Source organism: Oncorhynchus tshawytscha, linkage group LG05 (genome assembly GCF_018296145.1).
Source record: "Oncorhynchus tshawytscha isolate Ot180627B linkage group LG05, Otsh_v2.0, whole genome shotgun sequence".
NCBI classification, from domain to species: domain Eukaryota; kingdom Metazoa; phylum Chordata; class Actinopteri; order Salmoniformes; family Salmonidae; genus Oncorhynchus; species Oncorhynchus tshawytscha.
Genome location: NC_056433.1, coordinates 20,540,203 through 20,557,985, shown reverse-complemented (window position 1 = coordinate 20,557,985; position 17,783 = coordinate 20,540,203). Strand labels below are relative to the sequence as shown.

At 42.9% G+C, this 17,783-nt stretch overlaps 1 protein-coding gene across 1 annotated transcript in view; it reads left to right on the top strand.

Annotated features, from left to right (window-relative positions):
* Positions 1-17,783, top strand: part of LOC112250129 (sodium/potassium-transporting ATPase subunit beta-1-interacting protein 2) — a 155,080-nt gene that overhangs the window by 125,808 nt on the left and 11,489 nt on the right. The window contains exon 4 of the mRNA XM_024419994.2: positions 1,147-1,347. Within this exon, the coding sequence (XP_024275762.1) occupies positions 1,147-1,347 (201 nt within the window). The remainder of the gene's footprint in view (positions 1-1,146; positions 1,348-17,783) is intronic.

Genomic DNA, 17,783 nt, shown 5'->3' with positions numbered 1-17,783 from the left:
ATTATCCTCAGCTTGGATAGCTGGCGTTGACTCAAATGACCTGGGGTGTCATAAGTGCTTTTTGTACGCCAGCAGTTGGATTGCTAGCGCTGGGATTTGAGAATGGGATTTCTTCTGCCAGTTGATTGTAAAATAAATGGCATTCAAAAGCTAAATGTATGTTGGCTTAGTTTTACTCACGGTGTACTCTTGTTCTGCTCAGAATTAATAGCCTTCTGAGATGCCGGTAAAGAGGCAGAATAAATAATTGTGTTGCAAAATGTTAAGCAAAGCTTTTAACTTGACTCGTGATGAAATACTGCCAAAGTAGCAGTAGTACAAAGCTTTTAACTTGACTCGTGATGAAATACTGCCAAAGTAGCAGTAGTACAAAGCTTTTAACTTGACTCGTGATGAAATACTGCCAAAGTAGCAGTAGTACAAAGCTTTTAACTTGACTCGTGATGAAATACTGCCAAAGTAGCAGTAGTACAAAGCTTTTAACTTGACTCGTGATGAAATACTGCCAAAGTAGCAGTAGTACAAAGCTTTTAACTTGACTCGTGATGAAATACTGCCAAAGTAGCAGTAGTACAAAGCTTTTAACTTGACTCGTGATGAAATACTGCCAAAGTAGCAGTAGTGCAAAGCTTTTAACTTGACTCGTGATGAAATACTGCCAAAGTAGCAGTAGTACAAAGCTTTTAACTTGACTCGTGATGAAATACTGCCAAAGTAGCAGTAGTACAAAGCTTTTCCCACTTCAGAATGAAAGATGATTCTTAAAAACAAATGTCAGAAATGAGCTCATTGTTGAAAGTAAAATACACATTGAATTAAATAAGAATCTCAATCTCCTCCAGAGAAGTCACAGACGGGAGGTTTTTCACCCTTTTAGCCATTGTTCCATACCAATGAACACATTTTATCTTGATTACAATATTGTGGAGTGCTGGGTGATTGACCAACGCAGTTAAATCACTGGCAGACAGATGTGTAATCTTGAATTAGCTTGGGTACATAATTGCACTGACTCCACCGCTGGCTGGTTAAAGCAATCGGGACTTAGCTAAACACCTACAATAGAACATCTATTGTAGCTTTCCTCAATACTTCTATCATTTCTACTCTATATAAAATACCTCTCTCTATTGTTTCTGCCTGCAGGACAGTGACCTGATCATGACCTTCAACATGTCCATGCACCGGTCCTGGTGGATGGAGAACGGTCCAGGCTGCAGGGTGACCCCGGTCACCCCTCCTCCGTCCTGGGCCCCGGAGGACCACCGCTACATCAGCATCGCAGGCTGTCTGCTGGAGTACCAGTATGTGGAGGTGGCCCACAGCTCCCTGCAGATCCTCCTGGCTGTAAGTATAGTAGGCCTCTGGCTGTTTGTGTCGGGCTGCTACCCACTACCCTCCCTCTCATCTCAGCTCATCTCAGCAAGGGAATGGGATGGACAGCGCTAGGCTTTGGGCATGTGGGACTCTTTTTGTTGAAGTCCTACATGCCCTGTACAGTGACCTTGTTTCACATGAAAAGGCTTTTATATTTGGGCTATGGTGAACCATGGCATTCTGCTCAGAAATGTTCATCTTGGTTTCAGTTTAGTGAGGCTGTCTACCTGTGTTATGATGGATGAAGGAGTTAGTCGTGTGCACGGTCATCAATGCTGAGACATGCCAATGTGATGTGAAACACAACCCTAATAAGGCAGTGCTTAGCGAGCAGGCAAGCAAGACCCGAGCTGCATTATTTTGTCTCGTATTAATAGCTGCCTACTACTTTCGTGACTAATGGTCTTGCGGCAATATTATAACGCAGAAAATAGTCAACGCAGAAAATAGTCAAGGGGAAAAATAACTCTTGGGCTTGGCGGCAGCTTTTAGTGGCTTGGCAGTGGGCCATCCCAGGGGGATAGCAAGGGAAACGCAATTCCCTTATTGATGATTGGTTTTCCCTCCGTTCTCCTCCAGTGCGCGTGTGGGTGTATGTGTGTATGTGTGTGTGTGTGTGTAGGGAAAACCGTCCCCAGTGTATCTTTATTTTTTTCTCTCTCTGCTGCCATTCGTAATTATAGTCCCCAGGCTCGCAGTGTGAGTGGGAAATTCCCACAATGCACCAGTATTTCATAATGACTTAATGTATGGCGTGTAATTAGGGGAATGTGTTAATGAAAAAGAGTGGGGTGTTGCTGCAGTGTAAATGATCACGGCAAGGTTCCCCATAGATAGATCCCAGGAGAAAATGTTTTCTCCCCCAGCCTGAGCGTTCTACCCAGCTAACCACCCGATACTTTATCTGCCTGGATTTAGAACTATTCTCAAACTCCACCAGCTCCCAACTGACATTGTGCAACCTACTTTGGATTGGATTTCAGGGCTACTTCTCTGGTTTATAAGTTAGATCTCAATATATTTTACTCTTCACTTTGGAATCTTTTTCAGTCATGAACCTAACCCTTGATAGGATGAAACAAGCATTTAGAGATTTTCCTAACCACTGTTTTTAATGGAAAAAACAATGACATTTTATGTTTAGATTGTTTTGGTTAAGAACAATCGGGAGAAGGTGGATGATCATATCCCTTTCACCAGTCATATGCTTTGTCTACTGTAGTACAATTGCATTACAGTAACATTGAACAAGGTCTGTGCAATGAGTCTACAGTATATTCCACCACCTGTTCCTCCCATCTCTCTTGCGGTACAGTAGAATGGACACATAACACAATTCCAAACACCAGTGAGAAATATGCTTAGAACCTGTCAGATATTATGTAGAAAATGGTTGGAGTTATTGCAAGTTCAATAACGCTTAGTCTCCTAAACACAGGAGCTGTTCCACTGGCATGGTGTCAGGAGAATGTCGGGTGCCAGGATCAATATGACAATGACTGAGTTAAGTTCTCCCTGAAACATCGAAGGGGAAAGACGGGTGTCTGTGTCAGCAGAAACTTTTAGCCGAATGAGCGGAGCTAGGGCTGATTTAAAGGACTGCATGGAGCCCAATAATACTACAATGGTTTGATACTTCTTTCTGATATATCTTTTACTGCTTCCGACATCACTTTTGTCATTGCTTAACCATCATATTTCAAATACTAAAATGTGCTTGGAGAGAGACCAAATCCATTTAAAAAAAGTTTCATATTAAAACTAATGGCCAAAGTGTGTTATGCACTCTTATATAAACTAAAAGCTAGAGCTGAGAGCTCAGAGCACTAGTCTCTGCAGTGGAGTCATTTGGGAAGTGGTGTGTCATGCTTTGTCAGTATGACTGATAGCAATGAGCAAAAGTCTGCAGACTTGGTCACAGTGTCCAGCATCTACTATAAATGATGCAAATCATATACAAACATTAGCACAGCATTACACATACCGGTATTCCCATAATACCTATCCAATGTTGCCATAATGCATTTTTATTGTTGTTGTCTTTAAGTAGCATTTTATTAGCTTAGTGGAAAGCATTGGGATGAATCTAGAATCAATTTGCCAAATTACCCCCAATACTCTGGAAGCGGCTTTGTGTGGTGGCACTGGAAGTCTTAACGACAGTCTTCAAAATTGGGCTGAGAAAAATTCATAATAAGCATCCAAAACACACTCCTCCTATCTCAGACATTTGACATGGATGGAAGACTGTTTAATTGTGTCTGGCAGCATGAGGCAACAATGTCAATTTTCCCTAGCACCTCTGATGGATAATGAATGGCTTTCTTTCCTCACATGAGAATTTCAGGGCTAGAAATGACTGGTTCATTATCTTTCCCCCAAACTGAATGAGTGGCTCTTTGATCTGATAACTGCAGAGACAAGCTTCCTGCCTCTCTTCTCCTGTTCTCCTCTTCTCTCCTTCCCCCTCTGCCAGACAAGAACAAAATTGATCTGCAACTTTTGGTTGTCCCTCTTCTTTCATTGAAGTATAGTCATTTGACAGGGTACAAAGTACCCGAGTAATAATTTATTATCTCATATTTATTAATGAAAATAACCTGGGTTAATCTAATTCAGTAATATCTATGAAAATGGTCTACAATGAAAGGGCCTCCCTGTGTGAACCAAAATTATGAACTCCTTCTTTTCGTCCTGCTCAGGTCTCATACAGAGATAATTACAAGTATTAGAGAGGTAACATCACAGAGAGAGTGCTGTCATTTCCTTGTCATGAACGCACCCACCATTTTTTAACATGACGTTGTTCCCTAAGTCTCATTGTTTTTCTATTACTATCTTTTTTAACATCAGAGCAACAGAGCAGCACCTTGTGCTAATGAGGTTTCCCTCAAAGCGGAGAATTGATGTAGGGGCCTAATCCGTTCATTTACAACCAGCCTAGACATTAGTATGGCTGTACGCATCATTACGCCATGAGGAAGCCTCCGTCTCAAAGTAATTAAATAGAGTTGTGTCGTAATGAGAAGCCTGCAGTGGATGAGACTGAGAGAGGATTGGAATCAGTGGAGGATCTTTTTATGTTACTACTCCACTGTTCTCTCCTCTCCTACAGTCCTCCTTGTCTTTGTCAGATTGAAACTCTGAAGGACTCTGTTTTGCTATCAACATCAGACAGACAGGCTGGTAGCTACGGTAGATAATTAAGATGTTTATTGGCGCAGTGACCTTTCACCGGAGTAGTGTAAATAAAGCCAGCCCAAGCTGTTTGCGGTGGGGTCACTGTGACACTGTCAACATGAGACTGTTGGGTTAGATGGCCCTTAGCTGAGGGACCATATGTTATTTTCAGCTCTGGGGTTGTGAGATTCGGTGAAACTGTGGTGTCTCACCGCTCTTTCTCCACATCCCATCTACAATTACACTTTGTGTCCACCAGCCTAGAATGTTATTATCTATGGATCATGTGTTAATGTTTCCGAGGGAATCAGAGGAAAAAGTACTGAGAATCTCATATCAGTAAACATACTCTTGACTGTGTTCTTCAGCTCAGCAGTGGTCCACCATGCTCTGGGTGTGTAATCACACAGCACTGAGTGGGAGTTGAACCACTGATGATGGTTAACACTATGGATGTCCTCCGTCTCACCTTGGCCACCACACTGTGGCGAGGTCCGGCCATTTTGCTATGCACCATCATCTGCTGCATGAACCTTTTACTGTGATGTAAGCATTGAGGAGAAGATAGCATCATGGTGGAAAAACAAAACTGTTACTGCACAGAAACCATCACAGTTTACCAGAGAAATGTACAGTACAGTAATACTGTATGCCAACAAATGCAGAAAACTGTAGGTCTCTGAACAACCAACCGCTTTTTCACTAGCTTTGCTACTATGATAATTGTTTTGTCTATTTTAATTTAATTTTACCTTTATTTTATTAGGCAAGTCAGTTAAGAACAAATTCTTATTTTCCATAAGAACGGCTGCTTATCAATCATTATCTGCAGTCAGATGAGGAGTGCAGGAAGTCGTTGCTGTGTTGCCAGGCAGATTTCTCTGTTCTTCCTTCACACTGGGAGGGAGAGAGAGAGAAGCAGAGCGGCAAGGCAGTACACAGAGCCACAGAGAAGGGCTCCAGCAAACGCCACCACACTACTGGGGTCTAGGGGAGAGCCTGAGGGAGAGGGGGGAGAGAGAGGGGGGTGGCCAGCTCACATGGCTGGATGAGCGGCTAAATGAGCTGTGTCCGGCATACAGTAGCATGGCTGATGCCTCAGAGGTCCGTGGCCAGTTTCTCCAAGAACAGCCAGTTGTGGAAGGTCATGAATCAGAAGAGGATCCACGTTCACTCTAACAAAGCTGTTAGCTGTGGAATGATGAGGCTCTAAAGGTATGACTAAGTATTTTATTTAAAACATGTGCATTGACTGTGTTTGAACAATGACATGGTTTAATGTGAGAGAAACCCTGATAGGAAATGTGAGAGTCAATTCCAGACAGTGCTGCTGTATAGCGGCTACTAAAAGTTGCACATATACAGTAAAGGCAGAGCTTCATAGAGCCGTAAGGGGACTGGGTCTGTACAGAAGAGCTAACTTGTCATCCACGGGTGCTTCCTATGACAGGAGCCATAGGACTACATTATATGTAGCAGGCTGAACTCCTGGCTAGTACCACTTACTGTCAAATGTTAACTTTACAATTATGCCCATGCTCCCATATCCAGAGTGACATCTCATAGACTCACACAGACTCGCACAGACCCGCACAGACTCGCACACACACACACACACACACACACACACACACACACACACACACACACACACACACACACACACACACTGGAGGAGACAGCTCTTACTGTAGGAGACAGCTGTTGGAGTCCACAGGCCCCTCTACTCCTCCATCACATCCTCTAACCTGTATAGACAGACAACAGGCATTCTGAGCCCACGGCCAGAAGAGACACTTTAATGAATGAGACTATTAAACATAGCTATGGTGATGTGCTTATGAGAATATTTTTAATGACACTTGTAATGAATCACACCTTGTTTAATTACATAGTGCCCTCTGACAGTACTGTTGCAGTGTATTTTGTTAGGTATTCAGAGTGGGTCTTTGAATGTGAGTGTAATTGTTTGTAGAAGAGCTTAGGCCTGGGTCCATTAGCTACAAGATTAAAGGGACGCACGGCATACCCATACATATAATACATTCACCCATCACTCAGGCACTGTGAAAGACCCCTTGTTTAGTATTTGCCTGGTTAATAGTCGAGCTCTTTGCAATATTATTTACCCTGTTGATTAATTAGCATGACCTCCAAGTGTTTAAACAATGTCATTGCTGCTTTACCACTGTGATCTATTCACAGAGTAGTGGAAATACCTTGCTTGTTTTATTCTCCATATGATCCCACCATTTTAATTTTAATTTATTTTCCCAGGGTTTGGCATTTCTGTCATGATGGGATGAGAAATTCTCTCTCTCTCTCCTTGTCTTTCTGTCTTCAGACATTCATTTCTATTCTGCACCTGAACCTCCCTCTCTCTCACTGCCTCCAATGTTCATTTCAATGGCTATTGTTCAAAGCTGTGTCTGGCGCGGATAACAGAATGGAAAGATGGGTATCTGTAGAGAAATCACTATTGAAGACCTGGCGGCTGGGCTCTGGGTAATATAAAGCAAACACTAAGGCCAATTTGGTCAAGTCATTTTAAGAGGATTGGAGGAGGTATCAGTCATGGTGGAGGAATCTGTTCCTTTGATGCATCGGTGAAGGAAAAACACTTTGCCTTCCAAATCTTCCAAGTCTCTGATTGAATCTCGAAGTATACAAATTAAACAAAAAGCAAAGGCCACAGTGATAGATGAATCCAATTCATTTAGCCAGGATAGGTGCTTTGCTCAAATTGCCACATCTTTTGACAATCTGTTTTTCTTCCCCAAAGACTACACTTGTTTCATGCCTGTGCGTGTATAGAAAGCTATTTTTTATGCTGTCAGTTCTGTGAATAGTGAATGCTTTAGCCCCTGGAGTAAAATGAATCAGCTTTGACAGTGGCCAACACCCTGAGGGAAGTGAATCCATTTGCTTCATTACAAGTCAGTCCCTGAAGACCCACACGGAGACCATGGCCGCACAGAATTGCAATCTTAGACTAATTGTTGTATTGAAACAGAGTCATGCTCAGCAAATCATTCAGCAGACACCCGTCAGTCTGGCTCACTACGTTGTTATCAGAGAGGCTTCAGTATCAATCTCAGGTCCCTTTCAATCTCTCTCTCTCTGTTCTTATTCAAAGCCTGTTTCTCTGTGTCTCTCTCTCTCCTGGCCCACCCCTGTCCTCTTCCTCGTCCTCTCTCTGAGAGAAGGGCTTGTTGTTGTGGAATAACGGCGTGGACCTGGGCTCAGTGACAGGAGAGCTGATATTGTCAGGATCTCTGACGTGTCAGAGCTTCTCATCTGATAAGCCAGAGAGAGAGCGAGATTGGCGGCGAAAAGGCGGGCGCCTATTTTTCAAATGTCAGAAACGATACGGGACGGTGCTTGATGGGACCCCGCGAGCTGCGAGGGTACAGTGTTTCATTCCACTGCTTTAATGATGAGAGCCCCCCCCCCAACGTCCATATCACTGAGCTGGACATGATGAGTCTGCCTCCACCCCACTGAGCTGATTATTTCCAGGGCACAAAGTGGATAGATAGCACTGCACTGGTGCTCCTGGGGCTCGGCCGTCATTGGGAAAGCATTGTAGTGACACTGACGCTGTTAGTAGCAGCGTACGGCCTCGGTCACGACACAACTTCGTCAGAGTAAAAAGAAATGGCTGTCTATCATTGTGACATGTAGGACATGCCGTGGTGATGTTTAGCTCAGCTGCGTATGTTTTGACACAGGGCATGTTATTTGTAAGCTCTCCACTGTCACAATAGGGATATACTGTAATGTGTTTGGATAGAATAGCAAACAGCCTTGGTGTGTGAAGTACTGTATGTGTATGATGAAGATACAGTATGGGTTGTATTTTGTGGCGCTCTAGTTACAGGAAGCACATGTTCTCTGGGGATACAGTTAGGGAATAAACATGTTCCTAATGTTTACTGTAGCAATAAGATATGTTAAGATATTTCGCTTTGTGTTAAGAAGGCCTTTGACCCTGACTATTTGACCCTGCCTATTTGACCCTGCCTATTTGACCCTGCCTATGTCACTTGACATGTTATAAAATAGCCATGAGGGCTTTGGGAGGTCACAGGAACAATTAGCAAGAAGTCACGCAAGCTAAGCACCAAATGGCTTATTTTTCCCCATGACCCTCCTATTTAGGGGAAAGATGTGAGATAGATTTTTCTGTTGTCAGACAAGCGATCAAGCTTCACATAGGTGCATCACACTTTACAATTAGAAATACACAGATACTCAGGCACATATTGAGGTCAAAACTAGCATTACTGTAGCTTTACCATCTTCTCAGGCCGATATTGTAATGCGGTGCGTGCTGGTGGCAGGGAAGTCAGACGCAGGAGAATGAACTTGGTAAAAACGGAGCTGTTTAATAAACATTCATAAACCTCTGAAAACCAAAGTATACAAAAATAACATAATAGGGTGCAAAACCGGTCGCACACCAGAACAAAATAACACACCTACATACAACAAACAATCTCTGACAAGGACATGAGGGGAAACAGAGGGTTGAATACACAACATGTAATGAATGGGATTGGAACCAGGTAGACAAGACAAAACCAATGGAAAATGAAAAGTGGATCAATGATGGCTAGAAGGTCGGTCACGTCGACCGCCGAACACCACCCGAACAAGGAGAGGGACCGACATCGGCGGAAGTCGTGACAGATATTAGCTGGTGTGCCATTCATTTGGAGACTTTAGACTCAGTATACAGAGCAAGCATCTACTGAAGGCTCTCAGGGCTCAGTACATTATAGAGGGGCCATATGCCGTCTTGGTATTCAAACAGTATTTTGGCCAAGATCAATGGAGAGATGTCTGAATGTATTATAGTAAACAAAGAGCAATTCTGCTCCAAGCTCAGAGATTTGGCTTTTACATCAAGCAATCAATGCCTGGACAATGGCCACATAATGATTGTCAAGTGATGGAAAAGTATCTCTGCAAAGCCAATAAGGTTAGCCAATAAGACCAGAACCAATTAAGCAGAGTTGTGTATTTTGAGATGCTTTGCCAGAGGTAAAGCACATTATCTAACCCACCTTGGGTCACATCCATCAATTCATTACTGTAGTCATGTGTGGTTGTGGGTGGAAGCAGCATCAATGTAGAAGGATATTATGGAATGGACCTTAATGGTCTAGATCAGGAATGGGCAACTTTGATGGGGTGGGGGCCACAAAAAAACAGAACTCTAGCTGTCCGCTAGACTACCTTACCAATCCCCCAGAACAATTGCGGGCATGGGATAATTAAGTGACTGCTGATGCACAACCAAATGTCCAATTATTACTCTAACGCTCAACAGTACGTTGAGACCTCGACTGAGTTCTAAAATGTGTTGTTGAAATTGTTCAGTGCGCCTATGAAAGGGGGACGGTGCTCCCAGTTGCCCGTCCCTGTAACCATGACCAGTGAAAATGAGAACAAATAGTCCTCTCCTGTGTGAGTTACCAACCAGTGCAAACCCAATAAAGGTAATGTCACCGCAACCTTCCGTCCATCAACATACATGCAACAACCATGTCATGTAACCAGCCTATTCCTGTTTCAAGATGGACTCTTTGCCAACAGGAGTGCACAGCATGCTATAAAGGAAGCGATTTCTGCATTCAGTCCTATTTGGCCATGGTATGTTTGGCCCGGGCTTGAGACTTTTGATGTCTGTCTCAGACGTATAAAGGAGATGGGAAACTGTATGAGGGGAATCATTGTCAAACACTTCACAAACATCTCTGTGTGCTTGAAGAGAGTGGGAGGAAAGCACCAACCATGTGTTTATTGTGCTGTTACACTGCCATGTCAAAAAGCGACTCATTCTCCCCAACAGTTAAGTGCCTTCACAATTCTGAAAGTGGAAAATTGGGACTGATGTGTGTAGTTGGAGAATCACAGTAATCTCAGAGGAAGCAAAGCCTTCTGCTTTATATCTGATCATTTGGTTTGGTACCACTGAGACTGTGCAACAGCTATCCTGAAGTAAAAGAGCTCTCTCCTGGTACAATGCATTGATTGATTGTTATCTCTTTGGATTCTCTAGAAATAGCAGGGCAACCAAACAGGGCATATAACATCATTAAAGATCATTATGAATAATTGCTTTAGGGAATGACTTAATAAATATGACCTTTCAGTAGAGAGGGATGTGTTTAAACCACGTACTATTTCAACATTCAGTGATTCTGCTAAAGATGCATAACCCATTACCTTGTTTGCTCAAGAGATTCAGACTAAATGTTGAATAATCCTTCATATTAATTAATTTTTAACCTAGCGGCTTAATATTGATTGCCTGTTGCTAAGACATATTACTTTCATTTGTGTTATATGCTGTTTTCCAAAGCACACATTTGGCTTGGAATCTGTCTGGGGTACAGGCCAAGATACATGTTTCCCCACATATAGCTTTGAGTAGTGACCATCAGGCTTGGTTGAGAGTAAAAAACAGAATAGTTTAGGGTTTCTTGTACATACCAGTCAGATAAAAATGCACCTCGACAGAATGGTCTGGTTTGGTGGAATCTCTCTTTACTGTGTGTGTGTGAGTTATGTTCTTACTTGAAATATTTAATGTTTAAATTTCTCAAAACTCTTTCAGGTGAGTTTATTTTGTATTTATCCTGCCATCCTCTTTCTGGCAAACTGTGGCCATTGATATAAGAGGTAAACTTGTTTGAAAGCATTTATGATTCAGCAAGAAGGTTGGTAGACATTTTATGCATTCTCATTAGAATTTTGACTTGACCCATTTTCAGTTAAAAGCATGTGATTAATTAACCAATTGCATTGATTCCAAAATGTATTTCTAATGACACAAATGAGGAAAGGAGTTTATCTGCATCCCAAATGGAACCCTATTCCCTATATCGTGCACTACTTTTGATCAGAAGCTGGACAAAAGCAGTACACTATATGGAATAGGGTGTCACGATCGCTGTCTTGAAAAAGACCGGACCAAGGAGCAGCGTGCCGAGTGTACATTTTTTCTTTATTTCTTTAAATGTTGCCAACAAAACAACAAACGCGACGCTCCGTAAGGCTATACCTGCATCAAACGAAGACAACTACCCACAAATACAAAAGGAAAAAAGGCTGCCTAAATTTGATTCCCAATCAGAGACAACGATAGACAGCTGTCCCTGATTGAGAACCATACCCGGCCAAAACATAGAAACAAAGAACATAGAGTTTCCCACCCGAGTCACACCCTGACCAACCAAACATAGGGAATAAAAAGATCTCTACGGTCAGGGCGTGACATAGGGTGCCATTAGGATTCACACTCTATCCTCATCCATTATGTACAATGTTTTACACTACAACCTACAGTATATACATCTATCATTTGACCTCTTTGCTTTCTCTCCTCTTATAAAAAGATGCCCACCAGCTGAAGGCTCAATAGAGAAGTCAATGAGCTTGGGCCTTGGCCATGATTAAGGAAGTAAAAGGTTAATTTAGGAACCGAACAAGACCAATGCCAATGTGGAACTCACACAGCACAAGCTCAGGGGGTCTTTGCTGTGGAGCCCCTCCCTCCACCGTAGGGAGACTAATTCAGATGAAGAGCTGGGTGTATGTATGTCCCCCAAGGAGGGTTAGAATGAAGACAACTGAATTGGTTTCTGCTCTAAGGGTGGCAGATTACTAAAGACACAGAGGTTTATTTGGATTAGACCTAAAGAATGGTCCCAGCTCACAGATGAAAGTCAGCCCTTTGTCTACATTACATGAAAGCTAATGAATTCCTCAATCTCTTATTTTCTAAGGATTTTAACTGTCAAACGATGATTCACTGATGTATCAATGTATAAAAGCATACACCAGGGGAAATTCACTTGTAAATACACTAATGAGTATATTCATATATTAGAATAACACAAAGTAGCTTTGGAAAATGTTGGCTAGTAATAATACTGGGTTCATACTGTGTACTGTGCAGATGAAATGTCTTTGATGGTTGTGGATGTGTGGGGTGATGCTTTGCCATCTTTGAATTATCATGAATACATTTGCTCAGAGCCCATTTTCCAAATGTTCTCCAGTCTTTTGTTCTCAGTATGGGGTTAAATACTAGGGAAACATTTCAGCGAGGCTTTCGCTTGTCCTCAATCTTTCTGTGCTGTATTACACAGTGTGTGCAGGGCCTCATTTAGAGTGATGCATCAGTCTGCCATCCACAGCATTTACCCCCAGAATCTCTGATTTGTGGCAAACAGAAAACCTTGTTTTATAGGAACTGCTGAAATGCCACTTGGCTTTATTGTGATGAGTAATAAAACACACATCAGACCCTTAGTATACTCTGTAAATGCCTCACATATACAATCAGCACTTCCCTAAGCCAGGTCTGGTTTTACAAGAGTCTGTATGCCAACAGTTGTCCTATTTAAAAGATGTGATGGAGTCAATGTACTTAGATGTTTAGCCTTGATGACATGGTGTAGCTTGCTCCATTTCCTGGCGATGCAACCCCAGTAAAAAGCTAAGGTTCCACTAAAAGGTTGTTTGATGGTGAAAGCTGTCAACTGCCAATGACCAGTTGTTGGCATGTTAAGCAGCCCCGGCCCAGTTTATAAACGCGAAAGACCAAGGCTACACGCAGCGGGCCAGAGAACGCAGGAGGATGGAGTCAAGGACATGTGAATTACCTTATGCACAAGCTGAGCCGCACACAGTTTGAAATGGGAGTCTACGCTGAAACAGAAATAGGTTGAGTGATGCCACACAACACCAGGAAATTGATTAAACTATGTGATTTCGCACCACTTTTTATGAGGAGATAGGTTAGCTGGGGAATTCCATCCACATCAATTACTCTATGAGGGACTTTTGAAGTTACATTTTCCCTGCCGAGCTCTAATATTCAAGGGTGAAATAAAAGATCTGAGTATTAATAAAATGTGAGGTTTTACTACGCTAGGTTCCAGGATTTTTACACAAGCAGCGTCATATTCACAGCACTAGACTGGAACAGTATCCAAAATGCAATACCCCACTCTATGATTCTGATGTCAAACAATCCATATGAAACCCATTTTTGACAACAAAGAATATATATATATATATTTTCAATGGTGTTTACTGTAGAGAATGTTTAGTCAATTGTTCTCTGGCTGAATTGGTACATTCTAAATGAATGGGCCCGTTCTGAAAACACTCCTCCTCCTCCTCCACTCCTCCTCCATTGTCATGTCAGTTGAATTTCATAAGTGCTGCACAATTGAAAGTGGAGAGTCCTCTGTCTCAGCCCTCAACACTCCTTGACCTTTGGGCCGTGATTTGCATGTGATCCATCCATACAACAGCACCCTCCGACTATAATAAGGCCAATATGTGAACAGTATCCCACCAGTACAAAACATGTCACTTACTCAGTGTCGTGGAGGACACAGTGTCATGGCTGTCAGCTGCACAACAGAGGAGACTGTGTCTGTTCATTTATAAGGCTCCTGATTCAATCAGTCTTTGAACAGTAACACAATCAGTTATATCCAAAGTCAACTGGACAAAGCTTCCTTTTAAAAGTGACAGTTATGAATGTAGTACAGATGTGTGTCTCACTGACTCTCGCCTAAACAATAGAGAATGGCTGTGTTGTGCGTCTGTTTATAATGCTTGCGTTGAGAGCAGTCATGCTCCCAGAATTATTCTCAATTATGAATGGTTTTCTCAGAAACTCTGCATGTATTATTCAGATTTATAGAGTCAAATTTTAACCAACCATCAATAATCATCTTCACAGTGGAATTTCCTATGGAGTAAAACAGCTTGTGTTTAAAGGAGCCTTTATCATAAGAATACCCAGGTTTATTTACAGGAGACAAATTAGGCTTACACCCTGTGACATGGTTCTAAACGAGATACCTTTGGCTAATCAGAGGAGCTGTGTGTGTGTGTGTGTGTGTGTGTGTGTGTGTGTGTGTGTGTGTGTGTGTGTGTGTGTGTGTGTGTGTGTGTGTGTGTGTGTGTGTGTGTGTGTGTGTGTGTGTGTTGTTTTTGTCTGGTAATCACACAGCAAACAAAAACAGCAGCTCCTTTGTTTCACCTCCTCAGTGCTCCTGATGGGTAAAGTGTGCAGTGTGTTATGTGTGGCGGGGCCGGCATTGTGTGTGACTAGTGTCTGTGAGTGTTGGCCTGTGCTCCCAGCCTACTGCAGAGACAGAGTGTGGGGCGGGCACATTATTCAGAGTAAATGAGAGCGAGACCTTGAGGTATTCCCAGAATCTTAAATCTGGGGTTGCTCAGATTTGTAACTGTGTCTGTTTGTGGCCCTTAGACTCCAAACAATGCCTGAATATGAGGACGGCACACCCACTATCTACATGGCTGTCCACAGTACGGTCTCGTGCATGGCCTACTGTCTGACTGAATCTTCTGTGACATTGAGAATGTCCATTTCTCTCCACACACTGACCACAGTCAAAATCCCAGCTTCCCTATCGCCCAATCCAATCAGAGACCTCCAATCACTGGCCTATGAAATTACAGGCCTAAGGAGGAGCGGGGGAAGAGAGTAATATTGTTGTGTTCTGGGTTTTATTAGTGCCTAGAGCAGGGATATCTAGTATGCTACTGTATATCTCTCAGGATAAGCCTCCAATTAGATTTCCTATGTTCCTATGTTCCCTTGGCTTTCTATTGTTATACTTAATCCACGAAATCTTCATATTAGGTGACACATTTTAAATACAGTCTCATTAAGAACCGCCAGGCCCACATTATTTGATACCGTCCATTCGATTTTTTTTAGGCTGTGGCTGCGAATACGGAGTTGTCGTCCCCAGACCCTCTGGAAACCTTTTTTCTCAATGCTACCAATCTGGATCGCGTTCTGCGCATGTGTTAATTTACACACATTTTTTTCTACGTAGCTGCTGCTCACACTGCTGCTCACACTCCACCTCCATTCACATTTCTCTCTTTAACCACCCTCTTCTGAACCATTATGATATAGCCAATGTCTCTGCCTCATCTGAAGAGCTGGAATAAAAATCATGAGGCGATTTGAACAAACATTCAAGGCCATTATGAAGGCTACAACCTTCTCTGTCTGTTGTAACAGATATTGCAGTTGCATAAGCACATTGCATTGGAGTAAAAACAATCAACATTTTGTGTGATATAGGATAATCTTTGTAGCTGCTGCCATATCGTAGCCACTAGCCAGAGTTGCTGAAAATTAACACTAATACTTTGACTGCCTGTCTGCCTCCTGCTTAGCCAATGTTTGTATGATTAAAAAATAATATTAAATCGCTAATTAGACTGCGTGTCTGTGTCTTGCTTGAATTTGATATGCTGCCTAGATAGCTGCATGTAACTCCCCACTTGAGTTTTGCATTGGGGCAAATGACAATCTGTGAGTTTGTACAAACATGTTGATCATGTCTTTTGTGTAGAACATGTAAATAGCTGCATGAAGACTAACTCCCCTCCTGAAAAAAGAAAATGAAATTGTTGTTATGCCTAATAGCCTACTGAGGCATGGAATTCAGTAGTTGGAACATGTCGACCATGTCCTTTGCGTACAACATACATTTTTGTAGGCTACACCAGACAAAGGCGTTCATCGCCGATCAAGAAAGGAGAAGAGGCAGCGGAGCAGCTAAACACAGCAAAAAAAGAAACGTCCTTTCACTGTCAGCAGCGTTTATTTTCAGCAAACTTAACATGTGTAAATATTTGTATGAACATAACACGATTCAACAACTAAGACATAAACTGAACAAGTTCCACAGACATATGACTAACAGAAATGGAATAATGTGTCCCTGAACAAAGGGGGGGTCAAAATCAAAAGTAACAGTTAGTATCTGGTGTGGCCACCAGCTGCATTAAGTCCTGCAGTGCATCTCCTCCTCACCAGATGTTCCAGTTCTTGCTGTGAGATGTTACCCCACTCTTCAAACCAAGGCACCTGCAAGTTCCCGGGCATTTCTGGGGGGAATGGCCCTAGCCCTGACCATCCAGTCCAACAGGTCCCAGACGTGCTCAATGGGATTGAGATCTGGGCTCTTTGCTGGCCATGACAGAACAAGGACATTCCTGTCTTGAAGGAAATCACACACAGAATGAGCAGTATGGCTGGTGGCATTGTCATGCTGGAGGGTCATGTCAGGATGAGCCTGCAGGAAGGGTACCACATGAGGGAGGAGGATGTCTTCCCTGTAACGCACAGCGTTGAGATTGCCTGCAATGACAACAAGCTCAGTCCGATGATGCTTTGACACACCGCCCCAGACCATGACGGACCCTCCACCTCCAAATCGATCCCGCTCCAGGGTACAGGCCTCGGGGTAATGCTCATTCCTTCAACGATAAACGTGAATCCGACCATCACCCCTGGTGAGACAAAACCGCGACTCGTCAGTGAAGAGAACTTTTTGCAAGTCCCGTCTGGTCCAGCGATGGTGGGTTTGTGCCCATAGGCGACGTTGTTGCCGGTGATGTCTGGTGAGGACCTGCCTTACAACAGGCCTACAAGCCCTCAGTCCAGCCTCTCTCAGCCTATTGTGGACAGTCTGAGCACTGATGGAGGGATTGTGCGTTCCTGGTGTAACTCGGGCAGTTGTTGTTGCTATTCTGTACCTGTCCCGCAGGTGTGATGTTCGGATGTAGCGATCCTGTGCAAGTGTTGTTACACGTGGTCTGCCACTGTGAGGACGATCAGCTGTCCGTCCTGTCACCCTGTAGTGCTGTCCCAGTACGGACATTGCAATTTATTGCCCTGGCCACATTGCAGTCCTCATGCCTCCTTGCATCATGCCTAAGGCACGTTCACGCAAATGAGCAGGGACCCTGTGCATCTTTCTTTTGGTGTTTTTCAGTCTGTAGAAAGGCCTCTTTAGTGTCCTAAGTTTTCATAACTGTGACCTTAATTGCCTACCGTCTGTAGTGTCTTAACAACTGTTCCACAGGTGCATGTTCAATAATTGTTTATGGTTTATTGAACAAGCATAGGAAACCGTGTTAAAACCCTTTACAATGAAGATCTGTGAGTTATTTGGACTTACCAATTATCTTTGAAATACAGGGTCCTGAAAAAGGGACGTTTCTTTTTTTTGCTGAGTTCATGTAGGCAGCAGCTACAAAAAAATCCCTGAAGATGCGCAGAAACCTCTATATCTTTAGCCACTGCAGATTGGGGTTACAGAAAATCCAGAACCACAGCCTATCTGTTTAAAAAATAAATATGC